We start from the raw sequence: 16810 nt of genomic DNA on the forward strand, positions 1-16810 counted from the left end.
AATTCCAGGCTCATGCGCGCGGATTATGTGCAGCTGCGCTGGCTTGGATAAATTTGGAGAACCATAAATAGTGTGGATGTCAGATTTCAGGCATGTGGTTCGACTCGAGTGATTAGATAAGACATAGTGACGTTCAATCAAAGCTCAGGTGAAACATGAGCCTGGCAGAATGCGCTGGGGATCGAACCGAAGCAGGTGTCTCGTGAGGATTGTATGCGCTGTGACACCGTTAACTCGTCAAATAGCGCTAAAACCGATGGACACAGATGTGTTATAATCAACGAGGGTTATTTGTACAAATCCCATTGATGTTAAATCTTAGCAATCGACTGAGACAGCCGCATACAGAACAGCATGGCACTGAAGATCCGTCACGTTGTAGGAACTTCCTTCGCAATTGGACCCGCTCCACGTTTCCACCACACAACCACTGCAGCGACCAAAGATGTTAGCAAGCGTGCACATATTGAGTGAAATGGAGCAGCAAGGGGGTCCATAGAAGAAGACGCACCTGTTCTGAGTCACCTGGAGCGAGGTCTTGTCGGACGTGACCGCCATGCAGGTAGAGACATTGCTCTGCGTCACGGCAAAGACATCCTCATTGCCGCCACAGGTATCGTTAGCATACATCTTCACTACGGCAGGGTAGGCGCTGTTCTGTGTTGGAGCGGTGATAACTGAGGCCTCAGTGGTGGAGCTAGATGGGGTGGTCGTTGTTGTTGTTGTTGTCATCGATCTCGTCGCTGCGGTCGTTGTTTGTGCGGTCGTCGTCGTGCGAGCTGTACTCGAAACGGTCGTGGTCAATGCAGATGAATGATTGCTGCTTGAAACATCTTTGTTCTCGGTATGTGTCTTGTGCTGACTGCCAACCACGCCTCCCACCACAGCCGCCACTATTACCACTACCAGGACCACTAGGCTACTCAGCACCCAGCATCGCCGCGTTCCAAATGTCCGGCTGCTCGCTTTGTGTTCAACCAGCGCCTGCTGCTGCTCTTTCTGGGCCGCCAACTCCGCGTCGACCACGAAAAGTGGTGGTGTCTTCGACTCAGGAGTCGAGTGAAAATGACCATGGCTGTACGATGTCACCTCCGGCTGGCTGTGGGGATCTTCTTCGATATATGCCCGCTCCTGTTTACCACACAAGTTGTTAAAGGCCTGTCTGGTACGCAGTATCTCAAACGCAAGGAATTTCGCAGAAGGCGTACCATTGGAAAAGTCGAGTTTCGTGTGCTAGAGCTGGATTGCAAGTGGTGAGAGAGACGGTGAAGGTTGAGTCGGGGCTTCTGACAGACAAGCAAGCAATAAAAGAGAAGAGGAAAAGAGGGGAGGAAGAAGAGAGAAAAGAGAGCAGCAAGCGGGACGAGCTGAGCCGCGCCTTCGTACAGTATATTGCGACCGTTGTTTAGCTAGAGCAACCATGAACCTGAAAGTGGAGTAAGGAGCTGAGAAAATGCTAACGAATGAGTGTCTCGAACAAATCTTGGAGGTGAAGAAGGGTGCTGATGGCCCACGGAAACGTGCGATGATATGCGCTACGGTATTTAGTGCCTCTACTTTGCACATTCTGAGCCAGTCACAGGCGCTGGAGAGGAACATTCTGGCCCCCAATTAACAAAGGTCAGTAGATTAGTTTGTCTGGCGTACATAGTGGACACTAATGTCGCGACTCGATACCCCAATTTACCTAGTTTGATGGCCCGAATAGCTCGGTTATGAGTCTATCGCTTGACTAGGTTAAAATACCTCACTGTCGAGACCTATAATTGTGTGATTATTATTGATACCAAGTCATAAGTTACCTAGCCTCCGGGTAGACTGGGACCCACTCGCCTACCTTTTAAGCCAGTCACCTTTTATCCCAGCCCAGACGAAGATGCATCCCTTGAAGCCAAGGTAGGTTAAGCATCGATAATTAATGACCAGAAAGCCCTTGGTTCGTCATGATCTTACCTGGTTCATAATTAGTATTGGCGTCTTGTGACTACTTCTCGGACTATCAGTCTATAGATGCACACTAGGTCCTTTTGTCCCGGGACAATGTTGTTGATTTATATATCTCGCCGACCAGAGAGAGACGATTTATCCTGGCCACCCAGCAATGCTATTTCTATCGGAGTAATCTTTTACTCTTCTTTGAGGAAGACAGGATGTGAAATTTGAGAGTCCGATTACTCTATTCTAACGCAAGTAGACGTTGGGACAGCAGGCCGTCTGTCATCGCAGTCATAATCAACACCCACGTACAACACATACAACCATTGCTCCTCATTCTTCACCCTTCTCCCTTATCAATCACCATCATCTCATTACTAAATAAGACCTACCAGATCCCCTTGCTCTACAACGCTTACCGCCCATACTCCAACGCCAAACTCTGGATCAACCGAATCCCCTCCTTCCGCCAATCATCCCGCTCCACAAAGGTAGTCACATTCGCGTCCCAGACGACAATTTCTGGCGCCTCGACACGATAGACAGGCCACTGCACCCCGTCCTGGGTGGCGTTGCGACCGCGCCCCAGCCAGGCATTAGGGTCGAGACGGGTGACGAAGCTCGCCCACGAGCCGGCCATCAGATAGCTGAGCTCGGCGTAGCTCGCCGGCATCCCCGCAAAGGGACTTGGGTCATAGCCCTCCCCGGCGAGATTGTTGAAGATGAAGGCTACGTCGGAGAAGTGCTCCACCCCGACCTCCCACGCGAGGCCCGCCGGCTTGGTGTTGAAGCGGTAGCAGTACGCGGGTATCCCCCGGACGGCCCAGACCTCGCAGGTGCGTCGCCGTGAGGCGATGAAGACCTGGTCGCCGTAGTAGGCGGCCGTCTGCCGGAAGCTGGCACCGTAGGGCTGCGGGAAGGTGATATTGGTGCCGCCTAGCTCCTCGGTTGAGGGGATGCCGAACGTGGTTGTGTTGGGGTAGAGGGTGAGGAGACGGGTTGCCATGGTGTCATTTAGGGCTAGTTGGTAGCTGGATGTTTCTGGGTCATCAGGTTGTCTGGTTTAGCACAAGCCTCCAACTTTATTAATCTGACAGGGTGAAAAGCACATACCAGTCATCCAGCCTCTCAATTCGAGGGAGGTATTCACCGGCTTCGGACACTGCGTCGTGCCCTCGTCGGTCGTCGTGCCGGCAATGATCGGCACGTGCACGAATGCCCCATCTTCCAACTGTTGGCTGGGGTAGCGGGCCACAAAATCACCGTCGATGGTCGGTTCCCACCCCGTGTTGTACGTAGTCGTATTGAGGATGTTGTTCAGGGTGGCAAAGGGGAGGTCGCGCAGACAATCCAGCTTGGTGGAGTTCTGGTCGCTTCCGCAGCCGGCGGCTGCGACAATCCCATCAAACCTCCCTTGATATTCAGAGGTCAGGTTCAATGGCCCCTGCGGAATGACGGGGCCAGACTCCATGATTCCCGCCCGGAATAGCTTATCGTCTCGTCCGTTGAACGCGCGAAGATGGTAGCCCACGCTCTCCGACCCGGCACTTTGTCCGTAAATAGTGATTCTGTCCGGGTCACCTGCGGATTTCAAATATCTTGTGTGAGATGATCCGCATACTTCTGGTATAGAGGGTAGACAGCCAGAAAGGGGTATGAGAAGAGAGTAGAAGATAACGGACCTCCAAATCCCGCGATGTTCTCCTTGATCCAATGTAGAGCTAGTCGCTGGTCCTTGAGACCGAGATTCAACGCCCCGCTGGCAGCCACCTCGTCGCCGTTCAGGAAACCAAAGGGTCCCAGACGGTAAGCTAGACTCACTGCAATGATGGCTTGATTGATGACGGCGGAGTTGTTGACAATGAAGGTTAGGTTATATCGCTTATCCGGAGTACCTCCTTCTTTGAAGCCACCGCCTGCAGGACGAACATGGTCAGCACTCACAAAAACGTCGCTTTCTGCTCGCCAGAAAAAAAAAAAAAAAAAAGAAAAGAAAGAAAGACAAAGATAAGATTAGTTACAAGCAAAAGACAGACACGTCCGACCCTGGTACGATTGGATTATCTTACCATGGATCCATACCAACACTGGCAGACTGTCATTCTCGTAGCCAGACGGTCGGATTACGTTAAGATAGAGACAATCCTCGCTCTGAAGGTACCCTTTCTGATCACCACCGTAGCCAATACACTCCTACAAACGAGCTTACTTAGAACAGAACAGCATAACATCAACCAGAGGGAATTGCTCACAAAGGCATATTTGGTTGCCGGGCGGGCTCCCGTCCACGAGGTATTCAGGGACTCCGGGTTCGCAAAACGTCGATTTTCCAATGGTGGACGAGCGAAAGGGATTCCCAGAAAGAGATCCTGCTGATACTCGGGGAGGTATTCACCCGAATAAGTCCCGTTCAAGGTCTCCCCAATTGGGGGATTCGCCTGTATCGCAACCGACGTGACTGGTGTTGAGTTGCAAAGTACTGCATACAAAAGGACGCAGAAGAGCGACCACATTGCTGCCTGGGAGAGTAGTGAAATTATTCGTGCTTGTTGTAGACTTCTGCCCGGTAGTGAATCCAAGTCTGGCGGAAGAGCTACGTGTCACTTATAGGCCTACGAGGCATGTCCTACGCTTTGCTTTGCCGAGTCTATTCCATTGCCAAACGTTTAACCATACAATTTCTCGCCAATCTCTCGCTAAGCATTCGGGGTACAATGGAACGAGCATGCACATGGCATGACGAGGGTGTAGTAACCGATGGTACCAGTATTCCGTCCGAGGTCATGCGGGGTGCTCAGGGCTCGTTCTGTGGGGTTAAGGGAAGATGAAGCATGTCCCAGTGGAGAAGTGGGTTTACCCCGCGTGGTGCCTCCGAGAATCGGCAATGTCCGACGTTAGTCTCATATCAAAGAGTATGATATAATTCAATTTGAGCTAAAAGCACACTAAATTAGCGGTAAGAGCCCCCCTCTCGCTTGCACGTCAGACACTCGGAGTTAAGGGAAGAAGCTTTATGTTACCTGCCCAGCCAAGAATTGAGCATGTTTCGGGCGGGAATCGTCGGGATTGCAAGCCGATATCTTGTTTCCCAACGGCTTGATGGAAGATTTGGGCTGTAGCTCTAGTCTTCCCGAATTGGGGGTCCTTTGCGAGACAGACTTGATCAATGATAGGAGACCCGATCAAGTGGGGACATACGACGACGAGCCCTCGAGCCCTCTACTGCTCATGATACAAATGTTTCCAGGGTCTGTTTATGTCTGGCTACCTTGTCACAAACAGTGCACCATCCATTGCCCTTTCCTGGCCATAATCGCACGAAGACTTACTTAGACCTTTGCGCTGATACGTGCCTTATTCACGAAGAAGGAAAGTGACCGGCCCACTGTACCATGCTGCGCCTCATATCGGTGGCCTACCTCCTCGTAGGCTCAGCCATTGCGACCAGTCCCCCAATGGGCAAGACACTCAATGGAACCTACAGCGGGGTGTACTCACCCTCATTCAAGCAGGACTTCTTCTTGGGTATCCCATACCTGCAAGCCCCCGTCGATGACCGACGCTTTCATCCCGCCGATAGCCTCACGGGCAGCTGGGATGGCACGCGCAACGCGACGGCCTACGCCCCTTCCTGCGTAGGATACGCCTCTTCCGACCCTCCTGAGCAGATGTCCGAGGACTGTTTGTACCTCAACATCGTGCGACCGCACCAGAACACGTCCGAGACCGACCCCCTCCCCGTGGTAATGTACTTCCACGGCGGCGGCTTCTACGGCGGCAGCGCGCGCGACGGTCGCTACAACCTCAGCTCCTTCGTTGCGCGGTCTGTCCAACAGAACCAGCCCGTCATAGCCGTCAGCTTCAACTACCGACTGAGCGCCTGGGGGTTTCTGTATAGCAACCAGATCCGCGACACGGGGGCGACCAACGTAGGCCTCCGGGACCAGCGGTACGCTCTGCAGTGGGTGCAGGAAAACATCGCCGGGTTCGGAGGCGATCCCCGGCGGGTGACCGTCTGGGGCCAGGGGGCTGGGGCCTCCAGCGTTGGCTTTCAACTGACGGCGTACGCGGGGCGTGACGACGGCCTCCTGCGCGCCGCCATCTTGCAGAGCGGGAACCCCGTGCCCTCCCGCGGGCTCAACGGCACGCAGTACTTCCAGCCGTTGTATGACGCTCTCACCCAACAGGTGCATCCCTCTCCCGCGTTTGCGCTGGGGTATGGGATGGTCCCTGGAAAGGACACATGCTGGGTCAGCCCGGATCGCATGGCGTGTCTGCGGACGGTACCATTTGCCGAGATGAACGCCGCCATCAATGCCACGAGCCCGCACGGCTGGTTCCCGGTCATTGACGGGGATATTGTCCCCGAGCAGCCGAGTCGCTCGCTGTACACGCGCAAGTTCGTCCCGGTACCGATCATCCTCGGGGCCGCGACGGACGAAGGAACCGCGCAAATGCCGACTGGTGTGGAAATCGAGACAGACGAGGACTTTGCGGACTTGGTTGCCAGTAAGGATCCTTGATTCGCAGCGTGTACTTGATATATTCTCTGCAGTCTGACGTGACTAACGGCGCGTACTAGATCCGCAATCGTACGGCGTCGCTCCGGGGATCGCCTTGCCGCAAGTGCTAGTCGACCAGATCACCACCGCCTACGCCAATGTTTCTTCAGTGCCGGCTGCGAAAGCTCGTCTGTACCAGGGGGATTCAACGGTCATCGCCAACCGACGCCAGGCGTGCGCCACCTGGTCTCGCAACAATGTGACTACATACTGCTATCGATGGAACATTGCCCTGGGCGACAGCCAACGCACTGCACGGCACGGTGACGACCTCCCCTTCGTCTTTGACAATACGCGCGGCACCGGTTACGAGAAGATCCTATTGGACAATGAGTCACTCGTGGAGCTGGCAGCCGAGGTGAGCGGAAGCTGGGTCAGCTTCGTCGCGACTTTGAACCCCAACGCCTGGAGGACGGCTAGCAATAGCAGCATTACTGCACCAGCGACAACCACGAAGGAGAGGATTCTAACCTGGCCGCAATACGGGGCCCCGCATCAGTACGCACTGGTCTTTCAGGCTAACGGGACGAGCTACGTCGAGGAGGATACCTGGCGAGCAACCCCAATTCGGCTAATTAACGGGCCTCCGTCGGGGATTGCCGTGGCATATCAACGGTAGATGAGGGCAGAGTAAAGGTGGAGTGGGTTGAAGTTTGGGGAAGAGTCATTGCAGCAGCCACAGAGCGGAAAGATATCTGTCTACGGATTGGATCTATGTGTGTAATCTGTATGGATGGACTGTTTGGCCTCGTACACCCACTGTATCGTATCTAAAATGATGTTAAACCTGATTTCAGAGGTAGTTCTCACCCCGTATGTGTCGAAATCTCCAAAAACCTTACATTCATGATGTATCTGCTCGCATATCCTTCGTGATCGATTGGCGTAGACCGCATGGTATCTCCGTGCCAAGCGACGCCCGCAGCGCGACGCATAATCAAGCACGGCACTTCTCCAACCCGCTCGCAAGGTAGTACTGGAACAAGTAATGATCGGAGCCTTGGCGGTGCATACTTCCAGGGTCCCACAAATTGTGCGGGGGATTTCAAAGTAGATAAATGAGAACGGGAGCGGAGAGTCACAATGCGGGGGCTATGGAAGATCCCAGGTATGTTTCCTTGGCTGACTGAAGTCATTGTCAATCCGAGCCCTAATTTCCCGGGTGGCCGCGCGGGAAGACATCATATCATGGATGTACGCTTCAACGGCACATTAGACCAATCGAAGGCCACACATTCCTGGTGCTAGGGCTCAGCAAGTCACAGACGAATCGTCATTTTCTTGATTATCAGGCACGAGTGCTAATCTTAGCCGGAAGGAAGTGAACGCACTATCCGTGCTGCAGAACACGTATACATGGCCGAAGCTAGAGTCTTCATCCCGCTCGGTTGACCTCCTACCCACTTTCCAGACCAGCTTGGCTTTGGTTTTGCGCGGGTCCGGTCATGTATCTCGGGCGGCGTTACTGAATCTGGGAATTGTGATGACTTGCAGTGACTGGATGCGAGCGACAGGAGGTGATGGGGCATGGGAGAAGGAGGGAGAGGGGCTTAGTCCGAATAGTAGGGATGCAAGCTAGAATATACTAGTCATGGGAAGTATAAAGCCTAGATGCTGCTAGCACTTAACCCTCCGATCCATCATTCCGACCGAGACGCCCTTCTCCAGAAAATAAAACCCAAGCATCTAGGACATATGAAACTCCAACACCATCTGATTGTGGGTTGGGCTGCCCTAGCCGCTTCCCACGGCGGCTTCGAACATGAAACCCTAGAGGCCGCGATGGCCCGCCATCGCCACACAATCAAAGCGCGACGCAGTCTGGAGTCCTGCGCGGGGGACCTGGAGAGTTCAGGCAGCAATCTGCGTCTTCGCGCGCGCCGCGACGAGATCATCAACCATCACCGTCGGCGTAAGCGCTCCACCGTCGAGATCCTGAACACCACTCATCTCCACACCGGGCCGCGGATCGACCCATCACGCCCGGGGGAGGTCTTTGCGGACGAGCACCATGTGCTTCTGACTCCCTACGGTGACAACGGACCGTACTACGTGCCCGGCGAGCTCATCCGCGAAGACGCGCGAGAGGACCAACTTGGCGTGCCCATCATCGTGGAGGCGCAGTTCATTGACTACGAAAGCTGTCTCCCCGTGCCCGGGATGTTTTGGGATATGTGGAACGCGAACGCGACCGGGGTGTACAGTGGGGTGATTAACGAGGGCAATGGCGATCTCTTAGACCATTCCAACGTGAACGCGACCTGGCTGCGCGCCGTGCAGATGGCGGACCAGGACGGAGTGGCGCGCATCCAGACCATCTTCCCCGGCCACTACACCGGCCGCACCAACCATATCCACATCATCGCCCACACCAACGTGGTTGTGCTGCCCAACGGCACCATCACCGGCGGCAGCATCAGCCACATCGGCCAGTTCTTCTTCGACCAGGCCCTCATCGACGCCGTCGAGACCACATACCCCTACACCCTCAACCCATATGCGGTGATCGGTAACGCCCTCGACGACACCTTCCACCAGGAAACCGCCTTCTCCGCCTCTGACCCGGTCTTCAACTACGAGTACCTGGGCGATACCCTGCAGGACGGCCTGTACATGTGGGTGCGCATCGGGGTGAATGTATCTGCGAGCTGGCAGTCTGAGTACAGCTTCACGCATAGTGCCAACGGCGGCAAGTATTCTTGTGGCACAGGGCGGATTGGGGTCAACTACACCACCTCCGACGAGCACTGTGCCGATAATATCGATGTCGGCGCCCTCCCTGGGGAGACTGCTCCAGGTCCCGCGGTGTATTCGGCTGCGCCTCCTACCGCGTGGGATAACGCCACCGAAACAGCGGAGCAACAGGCGGATCACGATGCTTTGCAGTCGGCGGTGGCACACGCGGAATCCACTGAGGCGGCCTACTTGGCTAGCATCGCCAGCGGGAGTGCTGCAACAGCCACCGCGCTGTAAGGATGGATTGGGCTTGGGATGTCGGTTGAGGTTAGATGGGAGACGCGTGACATTGAGAATGCCTAGATAATTGTAAATGAACTTTCCCGAGCTCATCGAGTGAATGTGCTGATTGATCTGCTTATTTCTTGTCTCCCTGCAGAGTGTACGAAGTCTTGAATATGTTCTCTGAGTTTTATGGCTCACATATGGTCGCCGAATCCCTTCCGGTGTTTCTGCAGTTGAAAACAAGCCCTATACTCAGTCGCTTTCTCCAGTATTTTCCCTGAAGAGCCTGCCCTTCGCCCTGCTATCTTACGCCTAACTAGAAAAACCAGTTGAGTTTATGATATATCCTTCATTCCTGACACCTGGGATCGTCGGCTAGTCTACCCGTCCACTGCCGAAGTGTGAACAGCCATTAGCCTTAGTATCTTTGTCTTGGTTTCCACAAGTTCTGATTGTTCACTAAGGAAGTACCAGGCTATCAGGTTTCTGCCCGGATAAGCACTAATAAAATCACTTACCCTGAGCGCTTGTTTCCTTGTGAAGCAGCCGGGCTGTGCAGCGCAGCGCATGGGTTGCCTGATGCGGTAACCCACCTGGCAACTTAGCCTATTTGGGTAAGCATTGCGATGCCCTACAATAAAAGACTCGTGTCTTCCCCTTCGCTTTGTCCCATTCAGCTACTCCTCTTCTTCCCCAACTAAGATCTAACATTTGATAGTTTCCTTTTTGAACCTTGGGCTTTCCTTCCAGAGCCGACCATTCCTCTCTTCCTCTACTCTGCATGACATTTAAAGTCGCCATCGTGGGCGCCGGCCCCGCCGGATGCCTTCTTGCGCGACTACTCCTCAACCAGCCGACGGTAGAGGTGACGGTGTTCGAGGCGGAGCCTTCCATCGACTACCGTGCACAGGGGGGATCCCTGGATCTGCATGAGAATGGCGGGCTGGCTGCCCTCAAAGCCGCCGGCCTGTACGAGGAGTTCCTGAAACACGCGCGCTTCGACGGCGAGGCGCTCCTTGTGTGCGATGCAAAGCTCAAACCATACATCCAACTCAGTCCCACCACCAAAGACCACAGTCGCGGACGGCCGGAGATCGACCGATCCGCCCTCCGGCGCATGCTGGTCGAATCCCTGCCGCCCGGGACGGTGCAGTGGAAACGTCCACTGCGTCGCGTGGCGGCTGCCGACCCCACTGATCCAAAACAAGGCCACATCCTGGAGTTCGCCGACGGGACGACCGCATCCGGTTTCGATCTCATCGTCGGTGCCGACGGTGTGTGGAGCAAAGTGCGCGCGGCGCTCTCCGACACCCTGCCCCGGTACGCCGGCATCGGGGGGTTCGCGCTCCAGATCCCAGACGCGGCACGCACCGCGCCGGAATGTGTGGCCCGTCTCAACGGCGGGTCGATCTTCGCGTACTCGACCGGCTGCATGCTGGCGGCGCAGCAGCTGGGCGACGGCAGCATTAACATGGGGTTGTGGCGGGCGCGGCCGGAGAGGTGGGAGCAGCAGGTTGACTACGCGCTGACCGATCCGGCGGCTGTGCGGGCGGCGCAGATCCGCGAGTTTGGTGATTATGCCCCAGAGCTGGTGGATTTCATCGCTCACGCCGGGGAGGACTCGGCTGTGGCATCTCGCTCCTTTTATACCCTGCCCGTCGGCTTCCGCTGGAACCACCGCCCGGGACTGACGCTGGTGGGCGACGCGGCCCACGTCATCTGCCCTTTCACCGGGGAAGGAGTGAACCAGGCCCTCACGGATGTGCTGCAGTTGGCGCAGGCGTTGGGAGCGGTGGTCCGCGCCTCGGACCTGGACTCTGCGCTGGTCAAGTATGAGATGGAGCTGTTTGCCCGCGCGGCGGTGTTTCAGAAGCGGGCGGAGGATGTCGCGCAGATGATGTTCTTCACGGAGGGCTCGCCGGCCACGACGATTGAGCGATACACCATGCACAATATGCAGAACTCCATCCCGCGGTGGGCGTACAAGGCGATGTACCCGCTGCTGCTTACGGGGACCTACGGGTATTTCTTCTGGCATAAACGGATACATAAGTAGACGCGGGTTTGGTCGCACTGAGCTGCTCATGAAAGTAGCTGTATATAGACACTCTTACCTGTCTTATCAATGAATTTTCTAATGACTTACAAAGACGTAGAACAAGTTCCGTGGGGACGCTGCCAATATGGGCGCCAAACACTTCATGGAACTGACTAGTGAGACTTGATATCATGCCGTAGTCTTTGCACCATTCTCACTCAGAGTGCGAGCCCGCTGGTTCTCCCAAGGTCGGGACACTCATGGGACAAAGCCCATGGACCCCACAGTGTCGGGCCATAAATGGTTCACACTGGGTTTGCTGCTTGCGTGCGCCGACGCGGTCTAAGGAAGGTTTTACGAAAGAGATCATTGAAACCACCAATTGCTGTTTCCCCACTCCCTGCACTCAGTGCACGCTATCGGATGCCGAACCCGAGAATTAGCAAACGAACGTGGCGCAGTCAATCACAAAGAGCAGAACAGGTGCTCAGCCACCGCGCCCCATTCAGCTATACTTACTACTCACTACTAACCAAATGGAACAGGTCGAATGGGGTGAAGAATGAGTAATTAGTGGAGACGTGGTCATGGAGTAGCCAACCAGTGGGGGAGCTCGTGTAGGTGGGGATTTTGTCTAGAGCGGATATATAGTTCCGCAACCCTCTCTCGCTCATTGCGCCTAATCTTCTTGTGAAATTGCCAGCATAGACACGATACCTTGAAACCTTCCTTCCATTTTCATGATGTCCCTCGATACCCTTCCAGTCGAGCTCCTTCTCATGATAGCCCAGTGCATGGACGACGCGGAAGCAGTCTCGTGCTTGGTCCGAGCAAATCGCACTCTCTACCACGCCCTCGTCCCGGCCTTCTACCGAACCTACGGAGAAGACGCTTTGCGGTACACAGTGCTTCACGCCAAGAGCTATCCCCTGACGCAGACCGAGGCGCAGACCACCCGCCTTGCATTCAGCCACGGCGATTTCACGCGAGGATGCGGACACGGCCGGGCAATCGAGCTCGCGGCCGCGAAGGGACTAGTGAGCGTGGTGGAAGGCCTCGTCTCGCAGAACAACCAAGAGATCTACGAGGCGCTTGTCTACGCGGCGAGGCAGCGTCACGCCGACCGCCGTGGTAGACGTGCTGGTCCGGTACGGCGCCGACGTCCATGTCGCCGACTTTGAGGGCTACACGGCCCTAGACTGGGCCGCCAGTTGGGGCGATACACCCATCGCCACTACCCTGATCGCCCACGGGGCGGATGTCCATCGGCGCTCCCCGCGGGGCTATACGCCTCTCCTCCTTGCGGCGGGGAACGGACACGCCGGTACGGTTGAGCTCCTAATTCAGCACGGAGCCGACGTGCACTGCGTTACTGAGGATAGCAGAACCGCCCTCCAGCTTGCCACGCGGAATGAGCACGCGGAAGTCATCGTCCGCCTCGAACGTGTTGCAACACGACAGACCTCGGTATAATGGCTGCAGGGTCTGAGTCGAAAATGCCATTTCACGGATCTTTGCCATTAGAGTCAGGGTCTCCCTCCTCTTGGAGCATTGACCGGCAAGAGGGTTATCCTCTAGGTAAACGATCCTCCGGCGCCTGCAACCGTGGTTTCCTGCCGGAACCCTATCCAACACGGGAGCATACGCCCTGGAGTGACGACCGAGCCTGTTAATGTGGGAGTGACTCGTTCACTCAGGGTCAATATGCTTTTAATCGAAATGGGTAACAGGAGTTCATGAAAAAGAGGGGTAGTACAGTACAGTTCACCAACGTGGGCAGGATTACGTCTAAACATAAAGGGGAAAGAAAGTAGGAAATGATCATAGCGAAAGACCTTGGACGCGTGAACGAAACACGAGGAATTGGAAGTTGAAAGCTAGCAGAGTCAAGAACTGGTTGATGACTTGGCTAAAGAAAGGATTCGGTGGGCTCATCCAACCCAAGCACAACAGGTCGACTCGGCGACCCATACCCATACTTGGTACGTCCCACATTCCATCGACTGCGCTAGTGGTCGAAATCGAAGACCACCTTGGTCGCACTACGGTTGCTAAACCTCGCGTAGGCGGCCGGTGCATCCTCAATCCCGACCACATCACTCACAATAAACCCAGGCCTTGCCTTGCCCGACGCGACCAGGTGAAGCAGCTGCGGTGCCAGATCGAGAGGTCGTGAGATCCCAGCCCCCCAATGAAACCCCCTGCTCCAGAAGTCAGCCAGGGAGAGGTTGAAATCGGTGTTGATGATGGACGCCCGAGGCTGGCTGGGGGTGTCGCGACCGCCGTGGCTGTACACTCCCACCGTTCCCATCCCCCCGTTGACGGCCGTGACGGCCAGCATGTTCTGCAGGATGACATCTGACTGCACGGTCAGGTTGCGGTTGACTTGCTCGAATCCGACGCAGTCGACGCTGCGGGTCACCCCCCCGGGCTCGAGGGCCAAAATCTGGTCCACGGGGTCGGCGTCTCGGAAGTTGATGGGGGTGGCTCCAATGGCTGCGGCCAGCCGAAGCCGTTCCGGTACGTAGTCCACACTGTAGACGTGGGAGGCCCCGCGCAAGGTGGCTGAATATGCCGCCATCAGGCCGACGGGCCCGGCACCAAAGATGGCCACGGTGTCACCGGGTTGGAAGCCTGCGAAGTCCAGCGCCGTCCAGCCCGTCGCGAAGATGTCGGAGAGCATCACGTAGTCGTTGAGCAGGGAGGTGGTTTCCTTCGTAATTGGATCGGTATAGTTGACGGCGGGGATGGGGATGAGGCCCTCGTCCGCGTGCGGGACTCGTAGATACTCGGCTTGCGTGCCACCGAGAGCCCCGCCGTTGCCGAACGCTGCGTATGGGACTGGGGTGAGGGCCGTCTCGAAATGACCGGCCGGGTTGGTGAACGGCACGATCACCGCATCGCCCACGTTCAATGACCCCACGTCAGACCCGACTTCGGCGATATATCCCACCCCCTCGTGGCCGACGCCAACAGGAAGTACCTGGCCCTCCATCATGCCTCGATAGATGTGGAGGTCAGATCCGCAGATGGCGGCGCGCGACATGCGAATGACCACATCCGTGGAACTCTGGATGGTGGGACATCGAGGACAGAGATGTCGAATGGCTGGCCTTGCCAGACCACAGCTCGCATGGTCTCAGCCAACGTAGTCATGTTGGAAAGGGCCATGGTAGCGTGATTGATGAAAAGGTATTGATCTCTGACCAGAAGGGCGGTGTATGCAAAAGACACTTGTGTATGCAAAAGACACTTGCAGAAGTGAAAGTTGATCTAGTTTCCAAAATATGGTGCTTGTGCGAGCTTTAAGTATTCAATCCCGATGCCACAGCAATGGCTTATCAACTTTAGGGTTGACTTCTCACCGTCCTGCATCTCCAGTGCCTCATTCTTGCATATGCACCAGAAAGATGTAGAGGGGTTGATTACTCAGGCAAACGATGTGCTACCTGGATAGTGATTCCACCAATTCGCATCAACCAGCCCTTAGGTTCCAGGCGCAGTGCTGTATCTAAGTGGACTGATTGTTTGTCTCACTACAGGCAACCCTATCTCGTGATTCATGCCAAATGCTGCAACCCAGTCAACCCAACGGCAGGGCGTGCGCCAAGACCAGCAAGCAGGTAGCGGGTATGTATTCATTCTTCGCCACATCCACTCTGACTGAGCGAGTACGTACGCCGAGCTTGTCGAAATGTCTCACCTGCAAAAAATGATCACAATCACGGTGTCGGATAAAGGGTTCGGCTTTGGTCTGGTGGGTCCATATCTGCCATCCACAAATCCACCCAGGCCCTGGCCCCTGCGAGACCTTTAGCTCGGGACGCTAATACAGGCGTATGACATCGATCGACATGGGGCAAGGTAGCAGGGATTGTATCATACACTGCATAGTAGCTTCGTTGCCTAATAAAAGTCTAGACCCAAAGCAAGATGCCATGATCGACTGCCGGGTCTCGGGCAATGCTCAGCTGTGCGATTTCGGCTTCTGTATCCACGATAAGGTCGAAAATCTACTGCACTCGTGGCTATAGTACTCAGAGTCAGCCGGCCGGGCTTACCGGCTTTACCAGCCCGCTGCTGCAATCGGCTGACTGCCATTTCTTGGCTTCTGCCTTTTCACTCAGAATTCGGAGGATTTTTGCACTGGTCAAAAATGTCAAGGATAATGAGATCGATCAACCCCGAGACGTCAGCCTAGGGGGTCGTTATCATACCGTACAAGGATTCCGCATCAGGATGACAACATGACCACATATTCTTTTCGCGGTGTGGGAGCACGAGCATCTGAGACTCCTGGACGCTAGACTCCTCCTTCTCCTCCTCAGGTATAGTCCGCGTACACATACACATACTGCTTGCTGCAGAGGACAAAGGACTCCTGGAGATCGCGGAGATCCCGTGAGAGGAAGACAGGATGCGTCGCGCACACTTCCTCGATCGTGTTTCGTGAAAGAAGGCGGCGATTATAAAACGAAAGAAGCCGTAAGCTCTTTCGCATTATTACAGCGTCTTGCCTGGAATTTCCAATTCCAGCTGAACACCCCTACTTTTGCTTTGAACTGTCTCATCTTCCAATATCAAAACCATCAGTATGGCGCCTGTAGATGAAGTGATTCTCATTAGAGAACCTGTTCTGGTCGTCCGCAGACGTGCGCGGCGTGACACAGGCTCATCTACGCGCGAAGGAGGTGCCCGCTGCCGGCATTCAGTGTTTCTTCATCTGCACCGGCCACTTCACCTTCCAGCAGTTTGTCGATGCGCTGCGCGCGGGGATTCCGGGAATTTGCGACCGCGTGCCCATCAAGGCCGGGGATCGGTGACGTCCCCGCGCATGTGTCTACGGTTGATACATCCAAGTCGCGGAAGATATTCGAGGTTGCAGTGTCACTCGCTGGAGGAGGCAACAGTTGATGCGGAGCGAGCGAGCTCTTCTGCGGCTTCGAAAGGTTGAGGGGGGCTAGGGATTTCGCTGTGTTGCTGCAAGAGTCAAGAGCCCGATGATCAGTTTCCCCTCAAGACAGCGCCTGCTCACGACTATTGTCTTTGTTCTCACTCCCCAGCCCAATGGAGCTGACAGATATCCTTTATCCTTTCCAGTGGCCCGAGCAGCTTTGTGGCCAGAACAACCCTTCCTGGCTTTCGGTCTGTCACAGTGCAAAAGGCTTCAGACATCCAATCAACATCTTGGTCAATCAGTATACTTTGCCACTGTTGGTGACAAGGTTATGTACGCATACTGCGTGTCTCACCGATACGGACTGGTGTTGATTTATATCTGCAATTTCTGTATCATAATGTCTCTACTCTTCCA

The 16810-nt window shown here is 55.2% G+C and overlaps 8 protein-coding genes across 8 annotated transcripts; 5 read left to right on the top strand and 3 right to left on the bottom strand.

The window, feature by feature from the left end:
* Positions 1 to 318: 318 nt before the first annotated feature.
* Positions 319 to 630, bottom strand: BO95DRAFT_358520 (uncharacterized protein; the record flags this gene model as incomplete). Its single annotated transcript, XM_025582412.1, has 2 exons — positions 319 to 430; positions 512 to 630. The coding sequence occupies 2 exons, from the start codon at positions 628 to 630 to the stop codon at positions 319 to 321; spliced, it is 231 nt and encodes a 76-aa protein (XP_025444232.1).
* Positions 631 to 2350: 1720 nt separating this feature from the next.
* On the bottom strand, positions 2351 to 4448 carry BO95DRAFT_358444 (carboxylesterase family protein-like protein; the record flags this gene model as incomplete). The annotated part of the gene is made up of 5 exons (XM_025582407.1): positions 2351 to 2976; positions 3049 to 3516; positions 3618 to 3851; positions 4005 to 4128; positions 4188 to 4448. The coding sequence occupies 5 exons, from the start codon at positions 4446 to 4448 to the stop codon at positions 2351 to 2353; spliced, it is 1713 nt and encodes a 570-aa protein (XP_025444233.1).
* Positions 4449 to 5327: 879 nt separating this feature from the next.
* BO95DRAFT_461781 (alpha/beta-hydrolase) lies at positions 5328 to 7116 on the top strand (the record flags this gene model as incomplete). Its single annotated transcript, XM_025588853.1, has 2 exons — positions 5328 to 6444; positions 6518 to 7116. The coding sequence occupies 2 exons, from the start codon at positions 5328 to 5330 to the stop codon at positions 7114 to 7116; spliced, it is 1716 nt and encodes a 571-aa protein (XP_025444234.1).
* A 1076-nt stretch (positions 7117 to 8192) lies between these two features.
* Positions 8193 to 9470, top strand: BO95DRAFT_358496 (intradiol ring-cleavage dioxygenase; the record flags this gene model as incomplete). The annotated part of the gene is made up of 1 exon (XM_025582411.1): positions 8193 to 9470. One exon carries the CDS (start codon positions 8193 to 8195, stop codon positions 9468 to 9470), a length of 1278 nt encoding a protein of 425 aa, XP_025444235.1.
* A 769-nt stretch (positions 9471 to 10239) lies between these two features.
* Positions 10240 to 11514, top strand: BO95DRAFT_512882 (FAD-dependent oxidoreductase; the record flags this gene model as incomplete). Its single annotated transcript, XM_025591559.1, has 1 exon — positions 10240 to 11514. The coding sequence occupies one exon, from the start codon at positions 10240 to 10242 to the stop codon at positions 11512 to 11514; it is 1275 nt and encodes a 424-aa protein (XP_025444236.1).
* Positions 11515 to 12618: 1104 nt separating this feature from the next.
* On the top strand, positions 12619 to 12858 carry BO95DRAFT_327300 (ankyrin repeat domain-containing protein; the record flags this gene model as incomplete). Its single annotated transcript, XM_025581867.1, has 1 exon — positions 12619 to 12858. A coding segment is annotated over one exon (240 nt), but the record flags the coding sequence as incomplete, so codon positions are not given.
* Positions 12859 to 13281: 423 nt separating this feature from the next.
* BO95DRAFT_441004 (GroES-like protein) lies at positions 13282 to 14753 on the bottom strand. Its single transcript, XM_025586085.1, has one exon. The coding sequence runs from the start codon at positions 14540 to 14542 to the stop codon at positions 13505 to 13507; it is 1038 nt and encodes a 345-aa protein (XP_025444238.1). The 5' UTR covers positions 14543 to 14753; the 3' UTR covers positions 13282 to 13504.
* A 437-nt stretch (positions 14754 to 15190) lies between these two features.
* On the top strand, positions 15191 to 16319 carry BO95DRAFT_461786 (uncharacterized protein; the record flags this gene model as incomplete). The annotated part of the gene is made up of 2 exons (XM_025588854.1): positions 15191 to 15248; positions 16123 to 16319. The coding sequence occupies 2 exons, from the start codon at positions 15191 to 15193 to the stop codon at positions 16317 to 16319; spliced, it is 255 nt and encodes an 84-aa protein (XP_025444239.1).
* Between the last annotated feature and the right edge of the window lie 491 nt (positions 16320 to 16810).

The sequence above is a fragment of the Aspergillus brunneoviolaceus genome (assembly GCF_003184695.1).
Source record: "Aspergillus brunneoviolaceus CBS 621.78 unplaced genomic scaffold BO95scaffold_19, whole genome shotgun sequence".
NCBI lineage: Eukaryota > Fungi > Ascomycota > Eurotiomycetes > Eurotiales > Aspergillaceae > Aspergillus > Aspergillus brunneoviolaceus.